At 40.2% G+C, this 20,966-nt stretch overlaps 1 protein-coding gene across 1 annotated transcript in view; it reads right to left on the bottom strand.

Annotated features, from left to right (window-relative positions):
- Window positions 1-1,599: 1,599 nt before the first annotated feature.
- The window catches only part of SMCO2 (single-pass membrane protein with coiled-coil domains 2), a 79,272-nt gene continuing 59,905 nt past the window's right edge, over window positions 1,600-20,966 (bottom strand). The window contains 3 exon segments of the mRNA XM_031936336.1: window positions 1,600-1,798; window positions 7,758-7,789; window positions 9,092-9,179. Coding sequence (XP_031792196.1) covers window positions 1,600-1,798; window positions 7,758-7,789; window positions 9,092-9,179 — 319 coding nt within the window.

Raw genomic sequence — 20,966 nt, 5'->3', positions numbered from 1 at the left:
CGTTTCTACTAAAAATACAAAACTAACTGGGCATGGTGGTGTGCGCCTGTAATCCCAGCTACTCCGGAAGCTGAGGCAGGAAAATCACTTGAACCTGGGGGGTGGAGGTTGCAATGAGCTAAGATCACGCCACTGCACTCCAGCCTGGGTGACAAGAGTGAAACTCTGTCTCAAATAAATAAATAAACTTCCTGGATCCTGCATTAGCTCTACTGAATCCAAATATCTGGGAATGGGGGAAGTCTCTAATGTAGAAATCTCCCCAAGAGATTCCGGTGCATCCAATCAATGGGCCAGCATTTGTGAATCACTATTCCAGAGACCAGAAACATGAATGAGGCATAGAATTTGTTTCTAAAGACTGTACAAACTGGTATGGTGAGTTCTATGCTGTACCAGCTTTCCTAACTTTGTCTTATATTCCTGGCTTCTAAATTTTACTCATGGTTTTTCTTTTCTCTGAAATGCCTTTTTGTCATCTCTGCCATGAAAATATTATTCATCCTCAAGATCCAGTCAAATATGAGGAGAACTGGGACCTCATTCCATATCTCTTGGCCACCAGCCTTCCAACTCCTCGTCCATTACACAACCAAATACCATAAAATTCAACCTCATAATGTCTGCTTCATTCACGGTCTTTGCATTTCCATCTCCACCTCTTTGGCCCACCTGTACCACTGAATGGCTTTTTAACCACTCTTGTACTCCATCTGCCCTCCTACTCTAATTTATTCTTTATGGTTCTACTCAATATTACTTTTGCACATTTTAATTATAACTATTTTTTATATTAAAAATAAATGTTAGCATTTTCCCATTACCTACAAAGTTAGGGATAAAACGCTCTAGTCTGACATTCAAAATTCTCTACTGTATCAGTTAGACTTCCTTTGATTGTAAGCAGCAGAACCAGTCTGGCTAATTTAAGTAGAAAAAGATATGGAGTGGTTTACAAAATCGAAGTTCCAATCATTTCCTTCTTTTGTGTGATTCTTCTTAAAATTCTCACTTATAGAGAGTGTCTGATGTAACCTATTTCCAGTTCTTATTAATAAGAAGACGGGACACTGACTGAAAGACCGCCTATAATTAGGCCCGTTGGGGATAGTTCTTTCAAAGAAACTTCGGGTGCTATTATCAAAAGTAGAAATAAATGTTAAGGAGAAAATCCAAGAAATGCCAACTGTCTGCAAAATAGGGCTCCAATTCAATTGAAGTAAAATTGGATACAGTGGAGGGGAAAGAATTTTATGCTTTCTTTTTTGAGACATCAGAGGTCAAAATGGAGAAGATAACCACGGGAGATACTTTGTCGTCTCAATGTACCCCATGTTGGGGGAGAAGGAAGGCTAGTAGTTTGAAGAAAATGTTTTCAACAAACTGTGGAATGATTCAAGAAGGCATTGTGACTCATAAGGGTAAAGATAAGCTGTTTTCATTTTTTTTCCAGGATTAATCAACTTCTGTGTAATTACAATGTTCTTTACAAAAACCTTGTACAGTATTTTATGAAAAATAAGTTAGCCACCACAATACAGGAACAGCCACAATCTTACTGGGGAGAAAGCCAGTAGGGTGACAGTAACTTCTGTATCTTTAGGAGGGTAACAAGGCTTCCACTTCCGAATTCAAGAAAGGCTCTATCATCTCCCGTAGGTCCCATGTGGTGCGGCACCCAAGCATTCTCAGAAGCACCCTTTCAAAGAGAAATGTAGCACCAAAAAATAGTATGTAACATAAAAGTCCAGTGACGGTGAGGACATAAAACATGATGAAAATCCTCAGTGCACATTTCCTACAAAGAGAGAAAACATCTGTGTTAACCAAATTCTGAAAATAATCACATTGATAGGCTCCTGGCACCTCCACCCAGGTAGCTCTAAAACTTCAACTAAGTAATTTTCCCTTGACTTCAGTTTACATTTGTAAAAGCAGCAACTTGGAATGGAGGAGCACTTATTTATGTCCATGCTAGGTCTGGCATTGGAATTTCAAGATCCTATAGCCATGAAACAATAAAACCCCTGGATATTGTGGGGTTCTTTCATTTGAAATGTCTTTCTCACATCCTAGCAGGTTATTGCAATCTTTACCTCACTCATGAGGTATACGATGTCTCTTTTTGAGCAGATAAAGGCACAGGCAGTTAGATTATCCACAGGACACAAAGTATAATGTGATAAAGGGAATTCAGAGCTCTTTTTGTCCTGGCACCAGACTTTTATTTGTAAAGTAATAGAAGCTTTTTAAAATCCTTGAGGACCCCTCCTTCTGGATTACACCTATGACATATTTTATTTATATGATTCTAAGTCCTTCCATTATTATTTTGTAGTTATAAATGTAATATATGATTAGGGTAGAAAATCTAGAAGAACACAAAGAAGAAATGTCATAGATAATTCAATGACCTGAGATAATTACCATCTATAATACATCAAAAGAGAAAATCTAGAGCATAAAGCTAGCCATGGATCGATTTTGTGACCTAACTCAGTGGTTTTATAAACCAGAGCCAAGTTTCTTGCTATTATACCCACTGGCTATCACTTGGCAGTTACACACATAATTGCTTTCACTTCACACATTTATTAAAGAGCCAATATTCTTAAGATACTGTATTAGGAAGGGCTTAGAGAGCTGATAACAGGAAGCAGATATGTCCTGCCTTCAAGGAGCACCAAAGGCAGATTTGTTCTTTCTTATGAAAAGGAAAACAACTCACTACAAAGACATACCTAGTAAATAAACACTGTTCTTCCTAAATTAAAAAACCAGTCATCTTTGGAAATACTAAACTATGGCCTTTTCAAAGAAACACATCTTGACATTAAGTTTTTGGAAAGTAAAACAAATTTTCCAAAGCAAAGATAATTTGGAAAACAGAGAAATTAAGAAACTATAATCTCATCACCCAAATATAACCAGATATTTTTCTTTATCTTTTTTCCTTTCTTCCATTTATTCTTTCATTCCTTTTATTTTGTCTTAGTTTTTAGTTTAATTTTTTCTTTATGTTTAGAGTCTACTCATCTAGTTTTTTCTGTCCTACAGTAAATACTCTTGGTACAGTTAAATTTGTATTTATTTCTGGACACTAATGAATCATTTGATTATTTACAAATCAATACATTTTTTAAAAATTTAAATTTTGTATTACTAAGCATGATATTCATTTTAAAAGGTCCAGACATTTTTCTTTGGAAAAAAATCATAGGTAACTAAATTAAAATAAGGTTTTTCATATCACCTGTACAGAACCAAAAAAAGTGTCACTAATAATTTTATTTATTTTAGACATCTTTAGTAAAGAAAAAATATTCTTTTAACTTTTGAATACTATTTATTTAATTTTCAAACCTTGCTATGTGTAAAACCTTTGATCTTTTCCAATATTTCCACATTATTTATGGTCAGTACATAGGGGATGACCATAAAGGGAACTGAAGGACTGGGGACATTATCAATAAAAGGCCACCTTGTGAAGCTAAAACCAGCAAAAACTGATTCATAATGATTGAATTAATCCATAAGGCAAAATTCCTCAAAATGTTAGTGTACAAATATGCTGTAGTTAAACCAACATGTTTCCAGTTCTCTAACAAGAGATTGGGCAAAATTTTGGGCAATCTTAACTAGAATGTAATCATGTGAGAAAAAGATGAGCAATTCAACTTGATTATAATCCTCCCATATAACACAATAAAGCAATAAGTGAAAGGCATTCACCTATTTACTTATTTGTCTGGTTGGTTGGTTCTGAGTTATTAGTCACATACTATAAAATTCACCCTATACATTGTACAATCCAGAGGCTTTTGGTTTATTCACAAGGCTGTGCAGCCAGCACCACTATCTAATTCCAGGAAATTCTAAATATAGAATTACCTCAAAAAGAAACCCCATTCCCTGGAGCAGTCACCACCTCGCTATTCCTCAACACTCTGTGCCTGGCAACCATGAATCTACTTTGAATCTATATGGATTTTCCTACTTTGAACATGCATATAAATGGAATCATTTGGATATCCCTACGTGCCTGGCTGTCTTTCACTGAGCATAATGTTTTCTAAGATCATGTTGTGGTATGTATCAGTACATCATTCTTTTTGCAACTGAATAATACTTCGTTGTGTGGCTACACCGTATTTTGTTTTTCAATTCATCAATTAACGGACATTTGGATTGTTTCTACTTTTTGGCTATTAAGAATAATGCTGCCATGAACATTTGTGTACAGGTTTTTGTGTGGACATACATCTTCAATTCTTTTGAGTATACACCCAAGAGTAGAATTGTGGAATCATATGGTAATTCTACATTTAACTGTTTTAGAAACTGCCAAATTGTTTTCAAAAGTGGTCGCACCATTTCACAATCACACCAGTGATACACGAGGGTTCCAATTTCTCCACATCCTCTCCAATGCTAGTTATTGTCTGTCTTTTTTACTGTAGTCATCTTACTGGATGTTAAGTGGTATCCCACTGTGGTTCATTGTGGTTTTGATTTATGTTTTTTTAATGACCAATGATGCTGAACATCTTTTCATGTGCTTGTTGACCATTTGTGTGTCTTCTTTGAAGAAATGTGTATCCAAGTCATTTGCCTGTTTTTCAAACTGGGTTGTTTATCTTTTTGCTGTTGAGTTGTAAGAGTTATTTTTTTTTTCACAATTGGCAAACGTTCTTGTGTTCATATCATGGTTATAAAAAAAAAAAGCAAACAATGCTAGTGACCACTGAGGTAAAAACATACACTGTTCCAACCTAAGCAGGCTTACAGCCTTTGGACAGGTTTTAGTCCTGGGATATTGAACCCCTTGGCCATGACAGCATCTACTGCTTCACACAGCAGCATACACCACATGTTCACCTTAAATACCTCTCCAGTCTTGTCAGTCTTTCTCCACACAATAACAGCTATCATAGAACTCTGTGAAAGTAGTTGACTGCTCATATATAGAACCACAAGATTGTGCAGAAGTAAGTCATCTAAAATTTTTTGCAGTATCTCAGGGAGCCATAAAATGCACTGGTCTAGTTTCCATTCCTTCTCATGGTGCAAAATAATCTTGGTCCATCAAGCAGCTTTTTAGAGCATCTGTTCATCTATAGTGGCCAGATTCTAGTGAAACCATGCAAAAAGTAAGCAGCTGTATTTCCTCTATCATCTAGCATTTTGTCAAATGAGAAGATATTGTCACTCAACCGGTTATGGGAAAGTTCAGTTTACTTGATATAGCCATAAGCAACAGATGTCTAAGCAGCCTTCAATTCCTCTGCAGTTAAGATCTTGTCTCTTACTTTTTCTTTCAATTTGTTCATGGATCACTTTAGTCCTTATTCCAGGTCTATGAGATGAACTCTTTCATCTGAACTATGTCAAACTTCTTGTCTTCCCCTAGCAACACATCAAATCCAGCATAGGAGACTTGAGTTACTTTAGGGTCATACCAACCAATCTTTTGAGCAGCAGCAAATATTTTTTGGAAGTGCAGAGATTGTCCACTGTTCACCCAGAGATAACCATATCTGCCATATCTGCTTTTTCCTCAAACAGTTTTTCTTAAGAGCAGCCAGATCAGATGCATCATAGTTATAACCGCCATCTGAATTTTTTTTTTTTTTGAGACCAGGTCTCACTCTGTTGCCCAAGCTGGAGTGCAGTGGCACGATCTCGAGGCTCACCACAGCCTCGACTTCCCTGGGCTCAGGTGATAACCCCACCTCAGCTGCCCCAGTAGGTAAAAGTACAGGCACACGCCACTGATTTTTTTTTTTTTTTTTTTTTTTGTAGATACAAGTTTTCACCATGCTTCCCAGGCTGGTCTCAAACTCCTGGGGCTCAAGTGATCCACCTGCTGTGACAATCACCTTTTATGTGGTATCCTAGTTTATTTACAGAGTAAACATCTTCATACAGCCTTTATCAAAGATAATTGGGACAAGGTCAGTCTCTGAACGAAAGTCCAGAAATTCACATGGAGATTTTAGAAAGTTTCATGGCTTGAGCAATATTAGGCCAAATAACACCCAAAGGCCACCTCAAAGCCTTTTCTTTTTTTTTTTGAGACGGAGTCTCGCTCTGTCGCCCAGGCGGAAGTGCAGTGGCGCTATCTCGGCTCACTGCAAGCTCCGCCTCCCGGGTTTACGCCATTCTCCTGCCTCAGCCTCCCGAGTAGCTGGGACTAAAGGCGCCCGCCATCTCTCCCGGCTAGTTTTTTGTATTTTTTAACAGAGACGAGGTTTCACCGTGTAGGCCAGCGTGGTCTCGATCTCCCGACCTCGTGAGCCACCCGTCTCGGCCTCCCAAAGTGCTGGGATTACAGGCTTGAGCCACCGCGCCCGGCCTCAAAGCCTTTTCTGTAGCTTGAAGTTCTTTCAAATGCTTTTGTTTCTGTTTTGCTTTTTTGAAAAATAAGTTTACCAATTTTCCCTCCTACCCTTTTCATGCCTTTCTTAGTTATTCCATTTCTTTATGAAGAATAAGTGAGCCAATATGTGTGATATGATTTTAATTTTATTAACTTATTCCTCTTTTAATTTTCTCACATTTTATCTGCTGTTCCTGTACCTATTTCTAACAATCTTCACTTTTCCCTTCACCAGAATAAGCCTACAGCCATTGCTACTAACTTTGCTTCTGTAACAATTTACTTATTTATTTTGTTGTTTTTGGTTTTTGTTGGTTGCTTTGTTTGTTGAGGCAGTGTCTCACTCTGTTGCCCAGGCTGGAGTACAGTGGCTCACTGATCACGGCTCACTGCAGCCTTGACCTCCTGAGTTCAGGAGGTGATCCTCCCACCTCAGCCTCCCGAGTAGCTGGGACTACCAGCATGAACCACCATGACTGGCTAAATTTTTAAATTTTTTGTAGAGATAGGGGTCTCGCTATGTTGCCGTGGTTGGTCTCAAACTCCTGGCCTCAAGTGATCCTCCTCCCTTGGCCTCCCAAAGTGCTAGGGTTACAGGTGTGAGTCACCACACTCAGCCAACAATTATATTTAAAGCTGCACCTTTAGATATATTACTGCATTTGTTTTTATGTAGCCTTTTCCATCAGACTGTAGGCTTCTTGAGACAGAACTTGTGCCATTTTTTTTTGAAGACATACTTATTGAGATATAACTTACATACAGTAAAACTCACTTTTCAAAGTATACAGTTCTATGAATTTTGATAAATGCATTCTGTTGTGTAATAACCACTATAAGAAGATATAGACTATTTCCATCGGCCCCTAGATTTCCTTATACCCCTTTGTCAATCCACGTCCCCCTTCCTCCACTAAACCTGGGTAACTAACTGCTAATCTATTTTCTGTTCCTACAATTTTGCCTTTTTCAGAGTTACATAAACAGAAGCACAAAGTACATAAGTAGTCTTCTGAATCTGGCTGCTTTCACTTAGCATAATGCATGCGATTCATTCATGTTGTTGGGTCAGTCGGAAGTTTGTTCATTTTTATTGCTGAGTAGTATCCATCATGTACATGTACTGCAGCTTATCCATATGGCAACTGGCGGATATTTGGATTGTTTCTAGTTTTTAAGCTTGTGCTTGCTTTTTTGTTGTTTTTAATGTGTATACAAAACGGTGTATCCCCAGCACAGAAAATTTCCATATCTGTGTGTGATGCTTTCCTCTTGCATATTATTCCAAGTTCCTCCCTTTAAAAAAATCTCATTTTCATTTATGTGTGTGTTTCTCTTTCTCCTCAGTCTTTTGATACTCCTCCCTCCCTCCCCTCACCTGCTACTGAAATCTACATTTTTGTAATACAGCTGGATTTTGGAGGAAATTCTTTAAAGCAGAATATTTCTTGGCCTTTGTCCTCTTCCCTTTTTTATAGTTTGCAATTTCCAAAGACCAAAGATAGTAAAAAGAAACCTCTTTCAACTCAAGCAAAATAAGATTGTGACTCAAAATGTTGGACTATATCAGTTAAAAGTAATTTTTCTCCCAGGAAATAGATCTGCACTGATCTGTGGGTGACTTTTAATATGTAAGAGGTACAAATAAATAATACCTTCCTTTAATAAAAGAGACTTTTCTCCTTTACTGCTTCCAAAATCTATTCAATTTAAACTATTGGGCTTGGGTTAAAATTGAAGCTGGCAATTTCAGTTAAAAGATGTTGTTAGACACAGACTTTTTTCTTTTTCAGGGGCCTTTCTTCAAAGCAGAAAAACTATCAGCCAGGACTCTGAAATCTAACTTGTGTCACAAGTTGATCTCTACCTTTCAGCTCTAATATTCTATTACTAACAAGAAAATGGAACATTAGGCTGGGTGCGGTGGCTCACGCCTGTAATCCCAGCACTTTGGGAGGCTGAGGTGGGCAGATTCCTTGAGACCAGGAGTTCGAGATCAGCCTGGCCAACATGATGAAACCCCATCTCTACTAAAATCACAAAAATTAGCTGGACATGGTGACACATGCCCAAAATCTCAGCTACTCAGGAGGCTGAGGCATGAGAATTGCTTGAACCTGGGAGACAGAGATTGCAATGAGCCGAGATAGTGCCATGGCACTCCAGCCTGGGCAATAGAGTGAGACTCTGTCTCAAGAAAAAAAGAAAGAAAATGGAAAATTAAACCTTTATTTGAGAAGAGTCTTTAAGAAATGTGAGGAGACACAGCGTCAGGAAAACTTCAGAGATTGTGAAAACCAACACAAGAGCTCTTCATAGAGCATCCAAGACAAACACACGTAGATTCCTTGCACCCTAAGGATGCAGTTCTTGACAAATCTTTATTTCCTGGATGTATTCTCTGTGCTGTTAGGTGCTGACATACGAAGATTAAGAAAATCAATTCTCCATTAAGGCACTCATCTTAAGGTGGCATCAAGGTTGAGTTTCTTGGTAACTGAGTTTCTAGGTAAAGTAGAAAAGTCTAGGCTTTTTGTGTCATCAGAGAAAAGTGGTGTTACTCAGGAAAAGGGTGCTCAGAAGTGACTAGCAGAGAGCACTCCTGCTTATGAGTCTTACTTCTTGTTATTGCCTATTAACAATAGAAGGGTGGTAGGGGAAGAAGTGACAGAAATCCCCAGCCTCTCAGTCTTTGCCAAGTCTCTAGCTTACCTCAGTGTTTGTCCCTTGATCAAGGTCAAGGCCCCGGTCCTCCAGCTTTTCAATTTGACCCTTCAGGGTCAGCATGTCTTTTAATAAGCTACAAACAGACCAAGAGACTAAGTCCTGCAGATTAAGAAAAGTCACCCAAGACAGGAGGTAATTTTGATCTTTCAAAAATGCAATACCATTCCCATATAAAAGGATGCTTGGGTAATGCTTGTATTGCAATGGGAAGTAAATGAAATCCAAAAAAGCAAAAAGTACTCTAAAAGTACTCTAAGTAATCTAGGTAATATTAAAGAGATATGAGGCTTAACTGGACATAGGAGCTGAAAATTAAAAGAATTAAAATGTAAGTTTATAAAATTTCTAGAAAAAACACCCAGAAAATTTGGGGGACATAAGATTAGGAAAAGAGTTCTTAGGCTTAACATCAATTGTATAAACTGTAAGAGGGAAAATTGATAATTAACCTCATCAAAATTAAAACATTTAATTTGGCCAAAGACCCTGTTAAATGGATGAAAAGACAAACTACACACTGGGAAAAATATTTGCTTAGCACATATCTGGCAAAGGCCTTGTATCTAGACTACATAAAAATCTCAAAAAAACTCAACATTAAAAAAAAAACCTATCCAATTAGAAAATAAGCAAAAGGCGTGCATAGAAATTTCACCAAGAGGCTATATAGATAGCAAATAAACACACAAAAGGATGGTCAACACTCATTACCCATTAGAGAAATACAAACTAGTACTACAATGATATAGCACTACATACTTATCACAATGGCAAAAAAAAAAAAAAAAAAAAAAAAAAAAAGGAAGAATAGTGATAACACCAAATGCTAGTGAGGATGTGGAGAAACTAGACCACTCATAAATTGGTGGTGGAAATACAAAAGGTTTCAGCCACTCTGGAAAATTGTTTGGCAGTTCCTGTCAAAACTTAAAACTGGACGGGGCGCGGTGGCTCAAGCCTGTAATCCCAGCACTTTGGGAGGCCGAGACGGGTGGATCACGAGGTCAGGAGATCGAGACCATCCTGGCTAACACGGTGAAACCCCGTCTCTACTAAAAAATACAAAAAACTAGCCGGGCGAGGTGGCGGGCGTCTGTAGTCCTAGCTACCCGGGAGGCTGAGGCAGAAGAATGGCGGGAACCCGGGAGGTGGAGCTTGCAGTGAACTGAGATCCGGCCACTGTACTCCAGCCTGGGCGACAGAGCGAGACTCCGTCTCAAAAGAATAAAAACAAACAAACAAACAAAAAAAAAAAACCTTAAAACTGACTTACCATATGTCCTAGCAATTTCATCCTTGGGTAATTATCCCAGAGAAATGAAGATTTATTTCCCATAGTACATGTATGTTCAAAGTAGCTTTATTCATAATAGCCCCAAACTGGAAATTACACATTTGTCCTTTAGTGGATGAATGGTTAAACACACTGCATAGACTCATATTATGGAAGACTACTCAGCAATGAAAAGGAAGGAAAGATCAATACATGCAACAATTTGGATAAACCTCAAAAAAATTACGCTGAGTGAAAAAAAAAAAAAAGCTAATCTCAGAAGGACAAACTGCATAATTTCACTTATGTAGCATTCATGAAATAGCATAATTAAAGACATGTGGAACAGATTTGTGGTTGCCAGGGGTTAGGGATGGGGGGAGGAAATGAGTGTATAAAGGGGTAACATAAGTGTGTCTTACGCAATGATTCAGCTGAGGATCTGATTGTCATGGTTATGCAAGGCTACACATCTCATAAAATTGCATAGAACTATACACATACGGATGAGTGCGTGCATAAATGGTGAAGTCTGAATAAGCTCTCTGGATTGTACCAGTGTCAATTTCTTGGTTTGGATGGTATATTCAAGTTAGGCAAGATGTTACCATTCAGGAATGCTGAAACTAAGGGTTCTTGTATATGTATGTTTGAAACCTCCTACGAATCTATAATTGTTTCAAAATAAAAAGTTAAAAATACAAATGGAAGCATAAGTAAAGAAGGTTGTAAAAGAAAAAAGGACACTAGTTTCATATTCACCTTCTAGTTTTTGGTCTACAGGTCTCTCCAAACTGTAAAGCCCTCTGGCACAAATACTTTATAACATTAATTCAGAAGGTATTTGTTAAGCATTTACTGTGTGCCAGGTATTATGCTGAATGCTGGTGATTACCATAGAGAATAGTATAAGCAAGGTCTTTGCCCTTTTGGAGATATGCTGTAATGTGGGTTTGCAGGCAGATAAGGAAATCCATTAAAAATTAGAATGTTATTAATGTTTTGGGTACTTCCGCTTTCAATCAACTTGGAGTAACGGATTGGATTTAGCCTCCCATTTTAAGCAATTTTAAACTTGAAAGGAATATATGAGACAATGGTTTTCAGACATTGAACAACAGACAGTGCAGGACACGGATCCCTCAGGTGGGAAACAAGTGAGATGGGCTCTATAGTTACTTCAGATTACTCCTGGAAAGAGTTTCTGGACTTCAAGTCAGAGAAAGGGAGAAGGAGAAGGCTGGTGGTCTCCATGAGCTGAGAAGATGAAGTTAGAAGCTCAGGGAGACCACAGGGATTAGATTTGGCCAGCAGAGTGCCAAAGAGGAGAGAGCTGCACAGAGAAAAAGCTCCAGAGATCTTCCCACTTGAGAAAGCCCCACTTGGGCCTTCAGCTGAGGCACTGATTAGCACACAGGTGTGATAAAACTACTTGAAATGGGAGGGAAATCATAGCAGATTGAAGTGGGCAGAACAATCTCTAAAGATCAAGCAGTGCTGAGAATAATCGCCAGAGTGGAAAACTCTCATAATACACAAGCCATCAGATAGACTACTCAGAAGGTATTATTTCAATAGTGGAGCCATATTAGTCCTCGACTAAAGGCTGCATTGGTCCTGCCCTACAACAATTAAAAGCAAGCCTCCAAAGGGTCAAACCACTTCTAAGTAACTTAACTGTGTTCCAGAACAAAGCTCAGAATTTAAGTGTACACACAAGTGTCTCCAGAATACTCAAAACCAAATGAGGTACAATTGACAATGTCTGGCATTCAATGAAGAATTACTAGGCATGCAAAGAAGCAGGAAGCAATGGTCTATATGCTTATAAAAGATTGGGTGTAGTGGCTCACACCTGTAATCCCAGCACTTTGGGAGGCTGAGGTTGGGGAATCACCTGAGGTCAGGAGTTCGAGACCAGCCTGGCCAACCTGGTGAAACCCCATCTCTACTAAAAATACTAAAAAAAATTGGCCAGGTATGGTGGCACGTGCCTACAATCTCAGCTACTTGGGAAGCCAAGAATTGCTTGAACCCAGGAAGCAGAGGTTGCAGTGAGCCACGATCACGTCACTGCACTCCAGCCTGGGCGATAGAGCAAGACTCTGTCTCAAATAAATAAATAAATAAAAATAAAACTTAAAAAAATAAATAGAGACAGTATTAGAAATGATCAGATGATAGAATTAGTAGATAAAGTTATTTTAAAAGTTATTATACCCATATTTTATTGTCCAAGAAGGTAGAGAAAACATGAGTACATTTAGGAGAGATATGAAAAATAGAGAAAAGACCCAGATCAAACTTCTACAGACACAAACTACAATGTCTGAGATGAAAAATACACTCAAAGGGATTAATGTTATATCAGATACCGCAGAACCAAAACATTAGTGAATTTTAAGATATAGTGATAGAAAGTCTTTGAAATGAAACACAAGAAGAAAAGAGTTAAAGAAAAAAAAGCCCAGAACATCAGTGAGTTATGGGTTATGAGACAACCTAATGTGGCCTAAAACACATGGAATTAAAACCCTTGATGGTGAGAAGAGGGAACAGAAAAAATATTTAAAGAAATAATGGCTCAAATTTTCCAAATGTAAACTACAAACTTGCAGAGCCATAAGGCACAACGTACTTTAACAAAAGAAAAATTAAGAAAACTACATAAAGGTTGATCATACAAAAATGATTAAAAACTATATATATATATGGGGGGGGGGAGAGAGAGAGAGAGAGTCCTGCTCTGTCGCCAGGCTGGAGTGCAGTGGTGCGATCTTGGCTCACTGCAACCTCCACCTCCTGGATTCAAGCAATTCTCCTGCCTCAGCCTCCCGAGTAGCTGGGACTACAGGCACATGCTATCATGCCCAGCTAATTTTTGTATTTTTAGTAGAGATGGAGTTTTATCATGTTGGCCAGATTTTTTAAAAAATTTGAAAACAGCTGGGAATAGGGCAAGGAAAATTTTATTTGTAGAAAAATACAGAAGAATGACAGCCAACTTCTTGTCAGGCACAACGCAAACCAGATTTCAACAGCATCTTTAAAGTACTGGGAAAAAACTGTCAGTATATAATTATATACTCTGCAAAACTATCTTTACAAAATGAAGGCTTTTTTTCAGACATAAAAAGCTAAAAGAACACATCCCCAGTAGAATTGAATCACAGAAAATAGTTTTGGGTTTTTGTTTTTTGTTTTTGAGATGGAGTCTTGCACTGTCGCCCGGGCTGGAGTGCAGTGGAGCGATCTCAGCTCACTGCAACCTCTGCCTCCTGGGTTCAAGCAATCTTCCTGCCTCAGCCTCCTGACTCGCGGGGATTACGAGCGCCCAGCTAATTTTTGTATTTTTAGTAGACACGGGGTTTCACCATGTTGGCCAGATAGTCTCAAACTCCTGACCTCAGGTGATCCGCTCACCTTGACCTCCCAAACTGCTGGGATTACTGGTGTGAGCCACCATGCCTGGCTACAAAAAATAGTTTTAAAAAGCCCTTCAACAACAGGAAAATGATGCCAGATACAGATTGTATCCGTACAAATGAATGAAGAGCACTGGTAATAGTAAATATGTGTGTAAATATAAACAATTTTTTGTTACTTTAAAAAATCACCTTAAACAACAGTTAATTGTTTAAAGCAAAAAAAAACAAAACACAACAAAAACCCCTGACATATCATGGGCTTATATTCAATCACAGAAGTAAGATGTATGCCAACAGTAGTGCAAAGGCTGGGAGAAGAGACATACAAGTACAGCATATGTAGGCGGTAAAATATTACTTGAAGGCAGATAGCAATAGTTTAAGAATCATTCTATTTAAGCCAAATTAACTATTTTTAAAAAATGATGAAAAAGGATGGGCACAGTGGCTCACGCCTATAATCTCACCACTTTAGGAGGATCATGTAGGGGGATTGCTTGAGGCCAGGAGTTGGAGACCAGCCCGGGCAACATAGCGAGACCTTGTTTTTACCTACACACAAGTTTTAAAAATTAGCTGGGCATGGTAGTGCACACCTGTGGTCCCAGCTACTCAGGAAGTTTTAGGTGGGAGGACCACTTGAGCCGAGGAGTTCAAGGCTGAGGAGAACTACGATCACACCACTGCACGCTAGCCTGGGTGACAGAGCAAAACTGTCTCGAAAAAGAAAAAAAATAAATAAAGAAATAAAGAAAAGGATGAAGAAATCATTTATAATGATAAAGGGATCCGTTCTTCAAAAAGACATAATAGTCCTAACATTCATGCAATTAAAACCAGAGCCTCAAAGTACATGAAGCAAAAACTGATAGCTCTGCAAGCAGAAATAGACATATCTACAGTTATAGTTGGAGATTTCAGCACTCCTCTATTGATCATGTATAGAAGTAGAGAGAAAATCCATAAGTACATGGAAGATCTGATAACACTATCAACCAACCTGACTTGACTGATATTTGTAGACTACTCTACTCACACAATAGTAGAATACACATTCTACTATTGTATTGCACACATATCATTTACCAAGATAGACCATATTCTGAGCCATAGAACAAGTCTCAATAAATTTAGAAGGAGTTGGTTGGGCACAGTGGTTAACACCAGTAATCCCAGCACTTTGGGAGGCCAAGAAGGGAGGATTGCTTGAGGCCAGAAGCCCAAGACTAGCCTGGGCAACATGGTGAAACTTCGTCTCTACAAAAAATACAAAAATTAACTGGGCCTGATGGTGTGCACCTACAGTCCCAATTACCAGGGAGGCAGAGGTGGAAGGATTGCTTGAGCCTGGGAGGTTGGGCAGTGAGCTGTGATTGCGCCACTGCACTCGAGCCTGGGCAACAGAGCGAGACTTTGTCTCAAAAAAGAAAAAAATTAAAAGGAGTCAAATAACATAAAATTTGTTCTTTGGTCACAACGGATTTATCTGAGAAGTCAGTAAGAAAACGGTATCTGGAAGAGCTCTACATACCTGGAAACTAAAATATACTTTAAATAACCCATGAGTTGGCCGGGCACGGTGGCTCATGCCTGTCATCCAAGCACTTTGGGAGGCCAATGTGGGCAGATCACCTGAGGTTAGGAGTTCAAGACCAGCCTGGCCAACACGGCGGAACCCCGCCTCTACCAAAAATACAAAAATTAGCCAGGCATGGTGGCGAACGCCTGTAATCCCAGCTGCTCGAGAGGCTGAGCAGGAGAAACGCTTGAACCCGGGAGGCGGAGACTGCAGTGAGCCAAGATCAGGCTATTGCACTCCAGCTTGGGCAACAGAGCGAGACTCCATCTCAAAATACAAAACATTAAAATATATTTACATATATAAAAATAATCCATAGGTCAAAGAAGACATCAAAAGGGACATTAGAATGTATTTTGAGCTGACTGAAAATGAAAACACAATATATAAAAATCAGTTTGATGCAGTGGAAACAGTGCTTAGAGCGAAGTGCAGAGCACTAACTGATCATTATAATAGAAAAAGACAAGATCTCAAATCAATGACCCAAAGTTCACCTCATGAAATTAGAAAGAAGATAGCAACATAAGCCTAAAGTTAGCAGAAGAAAGGAAACAATATTTAAAAAAGCAGAATCAAATGAAAATTTTCAAAAAACCAGAAAAATGATAGCATAAAACCCAATGAAATCAAAAGCTGGGTCTTTTAGAAAACCAAAAAATGTATAGATCTCTATCCAGACTGTTACAACAAAAAGAAGAGAAGACACAAATATTCAATTTCAGGAATAAGTGAGGGGACATCAATACAGATGCTAAAGACATTATGTAACAAGGGAACGTTATGAATAACTTTATGTCAATATATTTGACAACTTTGATAAATTGGGCACATTGTTTGAAAGGTACGATCAACTTATTACCTTTAGCATATATCCTGAGTAGCCCTATTACATCTATTAAAGAAATTAATATATATAAAATAACATTCATAAATTAAATTTTTAATTAAAAACCTTACCACAAAGAAATTTCCAGGCAATACAGTTTCCCTGGTGAATTCAGTCCCACATTTAAGGAAGAAATTATGCCACTTCTACACAAACTTAGCCAGAAAATCAAACAGGTAGGGGGAAAATCCTAGTGGTTCTCTATATGGCAAGTATTTAGTATTCTGATACTAAAACTAGACATTACAAGAAAAGAAAATTATAGGGCAATACCCCTCCAGGAGGAACTCTCCATTAGAGGGAAAAGGTAAGAGATCCCCAGTGGTCCACATTCAACTTCTGCAATCCTAGCTACAGGAGAGTTCCTCGGCCTTTGCAGGCCCTGAGACCAGTATAGGGACTGTCTAGAGTCCATGTGATGACTGTTTCAGAGAAAGAGTTTTCCAGGAGCCTTACACAGCCACTGAGACCAAAGCAGCTGCAGCACAGCACCATTTTGAGAGCCCAGCAGCCACCAGACTACCTCCTGCCTAGGGCCCAATAGCCCCTGCATCTCCACATCCCTGAAGCCCTGCTGACATCCCTCTACATGAACCCAGACAGCTGCAGTATCACAATGCCAACTGAACCCGGCATGTAGCCAGGTCCCCAGTACTCTAGCTCAAGCAGTGTATTACACCCAGGGAACAGGGTGTGCAGTGCACAAGGAAGGCTGCCCCAAGGACAAAGGGAGCCAAAGTTTGTGTTTCCCAGAGCTTGAGAGCCACCTGCTTGGAGTCTCTGCCACTGACAGTGTGTTAGTCTGTTCTTGCATTGCTATAAGGAAATATCTGAGACTAGGTAATTTATAAAGAAAGGTGGTCTATTTTGGCCCATGGTTCTGAAAGCTGTACAGGCATGGCACCAATATCTGCTTGGCTCCTGGTGACGACATTAGGAAGCTTACAACCATGGTGGAAGACAAAAGGGAGCCAGCGTATCACATGGTGAGAGCAGGAGCAAGAGAGAGAGAGAGGGGAGAGGCACATTCTTTTAAACGACCAGATCTCATCATGAGGACAGCACCAAGCCATTCATGAGGGATCTGCCCCATGACTTAAACACCTCCCACTAGGCCCACCTCCAACATAGGAGACCACATTTCAAAATGAGATTGGGTGGGGACAGACGTCCAAACCATATGGGTGCCAAGTTGACAAGGGGTTGACTTGTGATAGTTAATACTAGATGTCAACTTGACTGGATTGAAGGATGCTTAGATGGCTGGGAAGTCCACTCCACTAGCCACTACTGGCACCTGTGCCTGCCACCCAGGGGCCTGAGGGACCATTGTTCCTGGGTGTGTCTGTGAGGGTGTTGCCAGAGGAGACTGACATTTGAGTCAGTGGACTGGGAGAGGAAGACCCACCCTCAGTGTGGGTGGACACCATCCACTTGGCTGCTAGAACAAGGCAGGTAGAAAAGGGGGAAGAAGCAGCTTGCTTGCTGAGTCTGCTCACTCTCTCTTCCTGTGCCATGCTGGACACTTGCTTCCTCTCCTTCTGCCCTTAGATATCAGCCTGCAGGTTCTTTGGCCTTTGGACTGTGGAACTTGCACTAGTTGCTTTCCAGTGGCTCTTGGGCCTGCAGCCACAGACTAAGGGCTATGCTGTTGGCTTCCCTGGTTTTGAGGCTTTTGGACTTGGACTGAGCCACGCTTCTCTCTTTCTCCAGCTTCTCTCTTTCCCCAGCTTCCAGACAGCCTGTCGTGGTACTTCACCATGTGCTGCTAGTAAAGACATATGTGAGACTGAGTAATTTATGAAGGAAAGACCTTTTAATGGACTCACAGTTCCATGTGGCTGGGGAAGCCTCACAATCATGGTGGAAGATGAAGGAAGAACAAAGGGACATCTTACATGGTGGCAGGCAAGAGAGGGCTTGTGTAGGGGAACTCCCTTTTATAAAACCATCAGATCTCATGAGACTTATTCACTATCACAAGAACAGCACAGGAAATACCCACTCCCATGATTCAGTTACCTCCTACAGGGTCCCTCCCACAACACATGGGAATTATGGGAGCTACAATTCAAGATGAGATTTGGGCGGGGACACAGTCAAACCATATCACCGTGTCATCATATGAGCCAATTCTCCCTAATAAACTAATGCAACTATAGATATGGATATATCCTATTGGTGCTGTCCCTCTAGAGAACCCTGACAAATACAGACAGCAACCCTGGAACCTCCAGCAGCAGGGCTGCCTTGCAGCTGCACATACCTTCAGAGGGCCTGGGGACTGGCCCACCTGAGCACCATCCTGGGGCCAGATGACAGGTCCACCCACTAGCCACTACTGGCACCTGTACATACCACCCAGGGGCCTGAGAAGCAGCCTACCCCACCCACTGCTATCACTGTTGGCACCAGAGTACACTATCCAGGGGCCTAAGTATCAGCCACAGGCCTGCCTCTGCCAGCCCATGCACACCATCAGGGGACCTGATGACAGGCCCATCCCACTTACTAGCATCACTGCTAGTATTCCATTGCTGCACTGTCTAGGGGCCTGGGGACTGACTTGCTCCACCCACAGCCATTGACACCCACATACACTATCAAGGGGCCTGACAACAGTCCTGTTCAACCCACCCCCACTGCTGCCTAAGCATGCCATCCAGGAGCCTTGGTAATCAACTCACTCTGCCTGCCACTATTGTCAGCCATTCATGCCATCTGAGGGCCTGAGGACAGGTCCACCCTGCCACTGCCACCATCAATAGCACTGGGGTCTTGTGCACATTATTGAGGAGTCTGAGGACAGGCCCGCCCCCCATGTTGCCAGCACCAGTGCCTGCCATACATCATTTGGGAACCTCAGGATCAACCTGCCCTGCCTGTCATGGCTAGTGCCAACACTTGCCTTCTGTGGGCCTGAGGATGAGCCCTGCCCACTGCCACTGCCTATGTACAATGTTCAAGGGCCTGGTGATAGGCCTACCCTTCCTGCTGCCTGCACCTATGTGTGTTTCATGGGGGCTTAGGGACCAGCCTGCCCAGCCTACAGCTCCCACCATCACTGGTATCTACCCATTCATGACTCTTAGGGGCCTAAGGACTGGCCCACCCAGCTCACTGCCATCACTGCTGACACCCTGCACATGCTACCTGGGAATCCAAGGATTGGCTTGCTGCCACTATTGCCACGGTCAGTCCCACACACACTGCCCAGGGACATGAGGACCCACCTTCTCAGCCACTGCTGCCACTGCTGGCAATCAAGCAAGCTGCCTAGAAGCCAAAGATCTGACCCACCCAGACTCACCACCACTGGTGCATGCATATGCTGCATGGGGACCCAAGGATGGGCACTCCCACCCTGCTGCCACCACCACTGGCACTTGAGAACCAATCTGCCTAGGGTAACTGTCCCCAATAAAGTTTGCCACAGCCTCCACAAATAAGCATGGCCTAAGTCACTGAGGAACTTACAGATACCACTGATGCTGATTACAACCAAAGAAATCATGTAGAGACTACACTAGTATGCCCAACCACCAATAATCAAAGCCAAAGCACTCTACCCAACTAATGCTATAAATACAGTTTTAGGAAAAACTAATCTTTCCCTATGAAAGCCAATGCATACAATTGGAAGATTTGACTATTGCAACATATGTATAGATATCAATGTAAGAACCAAAGAAGCATGAAAAAGGAAGGAAACATGACATCTTCAAAGGAGTGTAGTAATTCTCCAGTAACATCCTAATGAAAAGGGAAACTATGAAATGCCTGAAAAAGAATTCAAAATATTAGTACTAAAGAAAGTCAGTGAGATATAAGAGAACACAGGTAAGCAATACAAAGAAGTCAAGAAAACAATTCATGATCTGAATCAAACAAATTCTGAGACTGAAGAATTCAATGAATGAAATAAAAGTACAAAAAGGAGCTTAAATAATAGACCAGATCAAGCAGAAGAAAATATTTCTAAACTTTAAAGACAGGTGTTTTGAAATAAACCAATCAGCCAAAAAAAAAAAAAAAAAAAAAGAATAAAAAGGAAGGAAGAAAGCCCTACCTGACATATGGGACACCATAAGGAAACCAAATATTTAGATATTAGGAGTTCCAGAAGGAGAATAAGTGGGCAAAAGCATTAAAAAAAAAAAAAAAAACAAAAAAAAACAACAATTTAATGAAATAATAGCTAAAAACTTCCAAAGTCTTGCAAGAGATAGACATTCAAATACAGAAAACCTAAAGAACACCAAAAAGATTTGTATCAAAAAAGTCTTCTCCAAGGCTCATTACAGGCAAACTGTCAAAATCAAAGACAAAGAGAGAATTCTAAAGACAGCAAAAGAAAAGTGTCAAGTCACATATAAGGGAATCTCCATCAGACTAACAGCAGGTTTCTCAGCAGAAACCTTACAGGCAAGGAGAGAATGGGATGATATATTCAAAGTGCTGAGAGAAAAAAAAAAACCTGACCACCAAGAATACCACACCCAGCAAAACCATCCTTCAAAAAATGGAAGAGAAATAAAGTTGTTCCCAGGTCAGCAAAAACTGAGATAATTCATCACCACAAGAAATGCTTAAAGAAATCCTACATCTGGAAATGAAAGAACAAAATCTACAAATATGAAAACTCACAAAAGTATAAATTTCACAGATAGAATAGATATACAAATGAGAAA

The sequence above is a fragment of the Piliocolobus tephrosceles genome, chromosome 10, assembly GCF_002776525.5.
Source record: "Piliocolobus tephrosceles isolate RC106 chromosome 10, ASM277652v3, whole genome shotgun sequence".
NCBI lineage: Eukaryota > Metazoa > Chordata > Mammalia > Primates > Cercopithecidae > Piliocolobus > Piliocolobus tephrosceles.
Note: the sequence above shows the minus strand (reverse complement) of the source record. Positions and strands in the feature narration are given on the sequence as shown.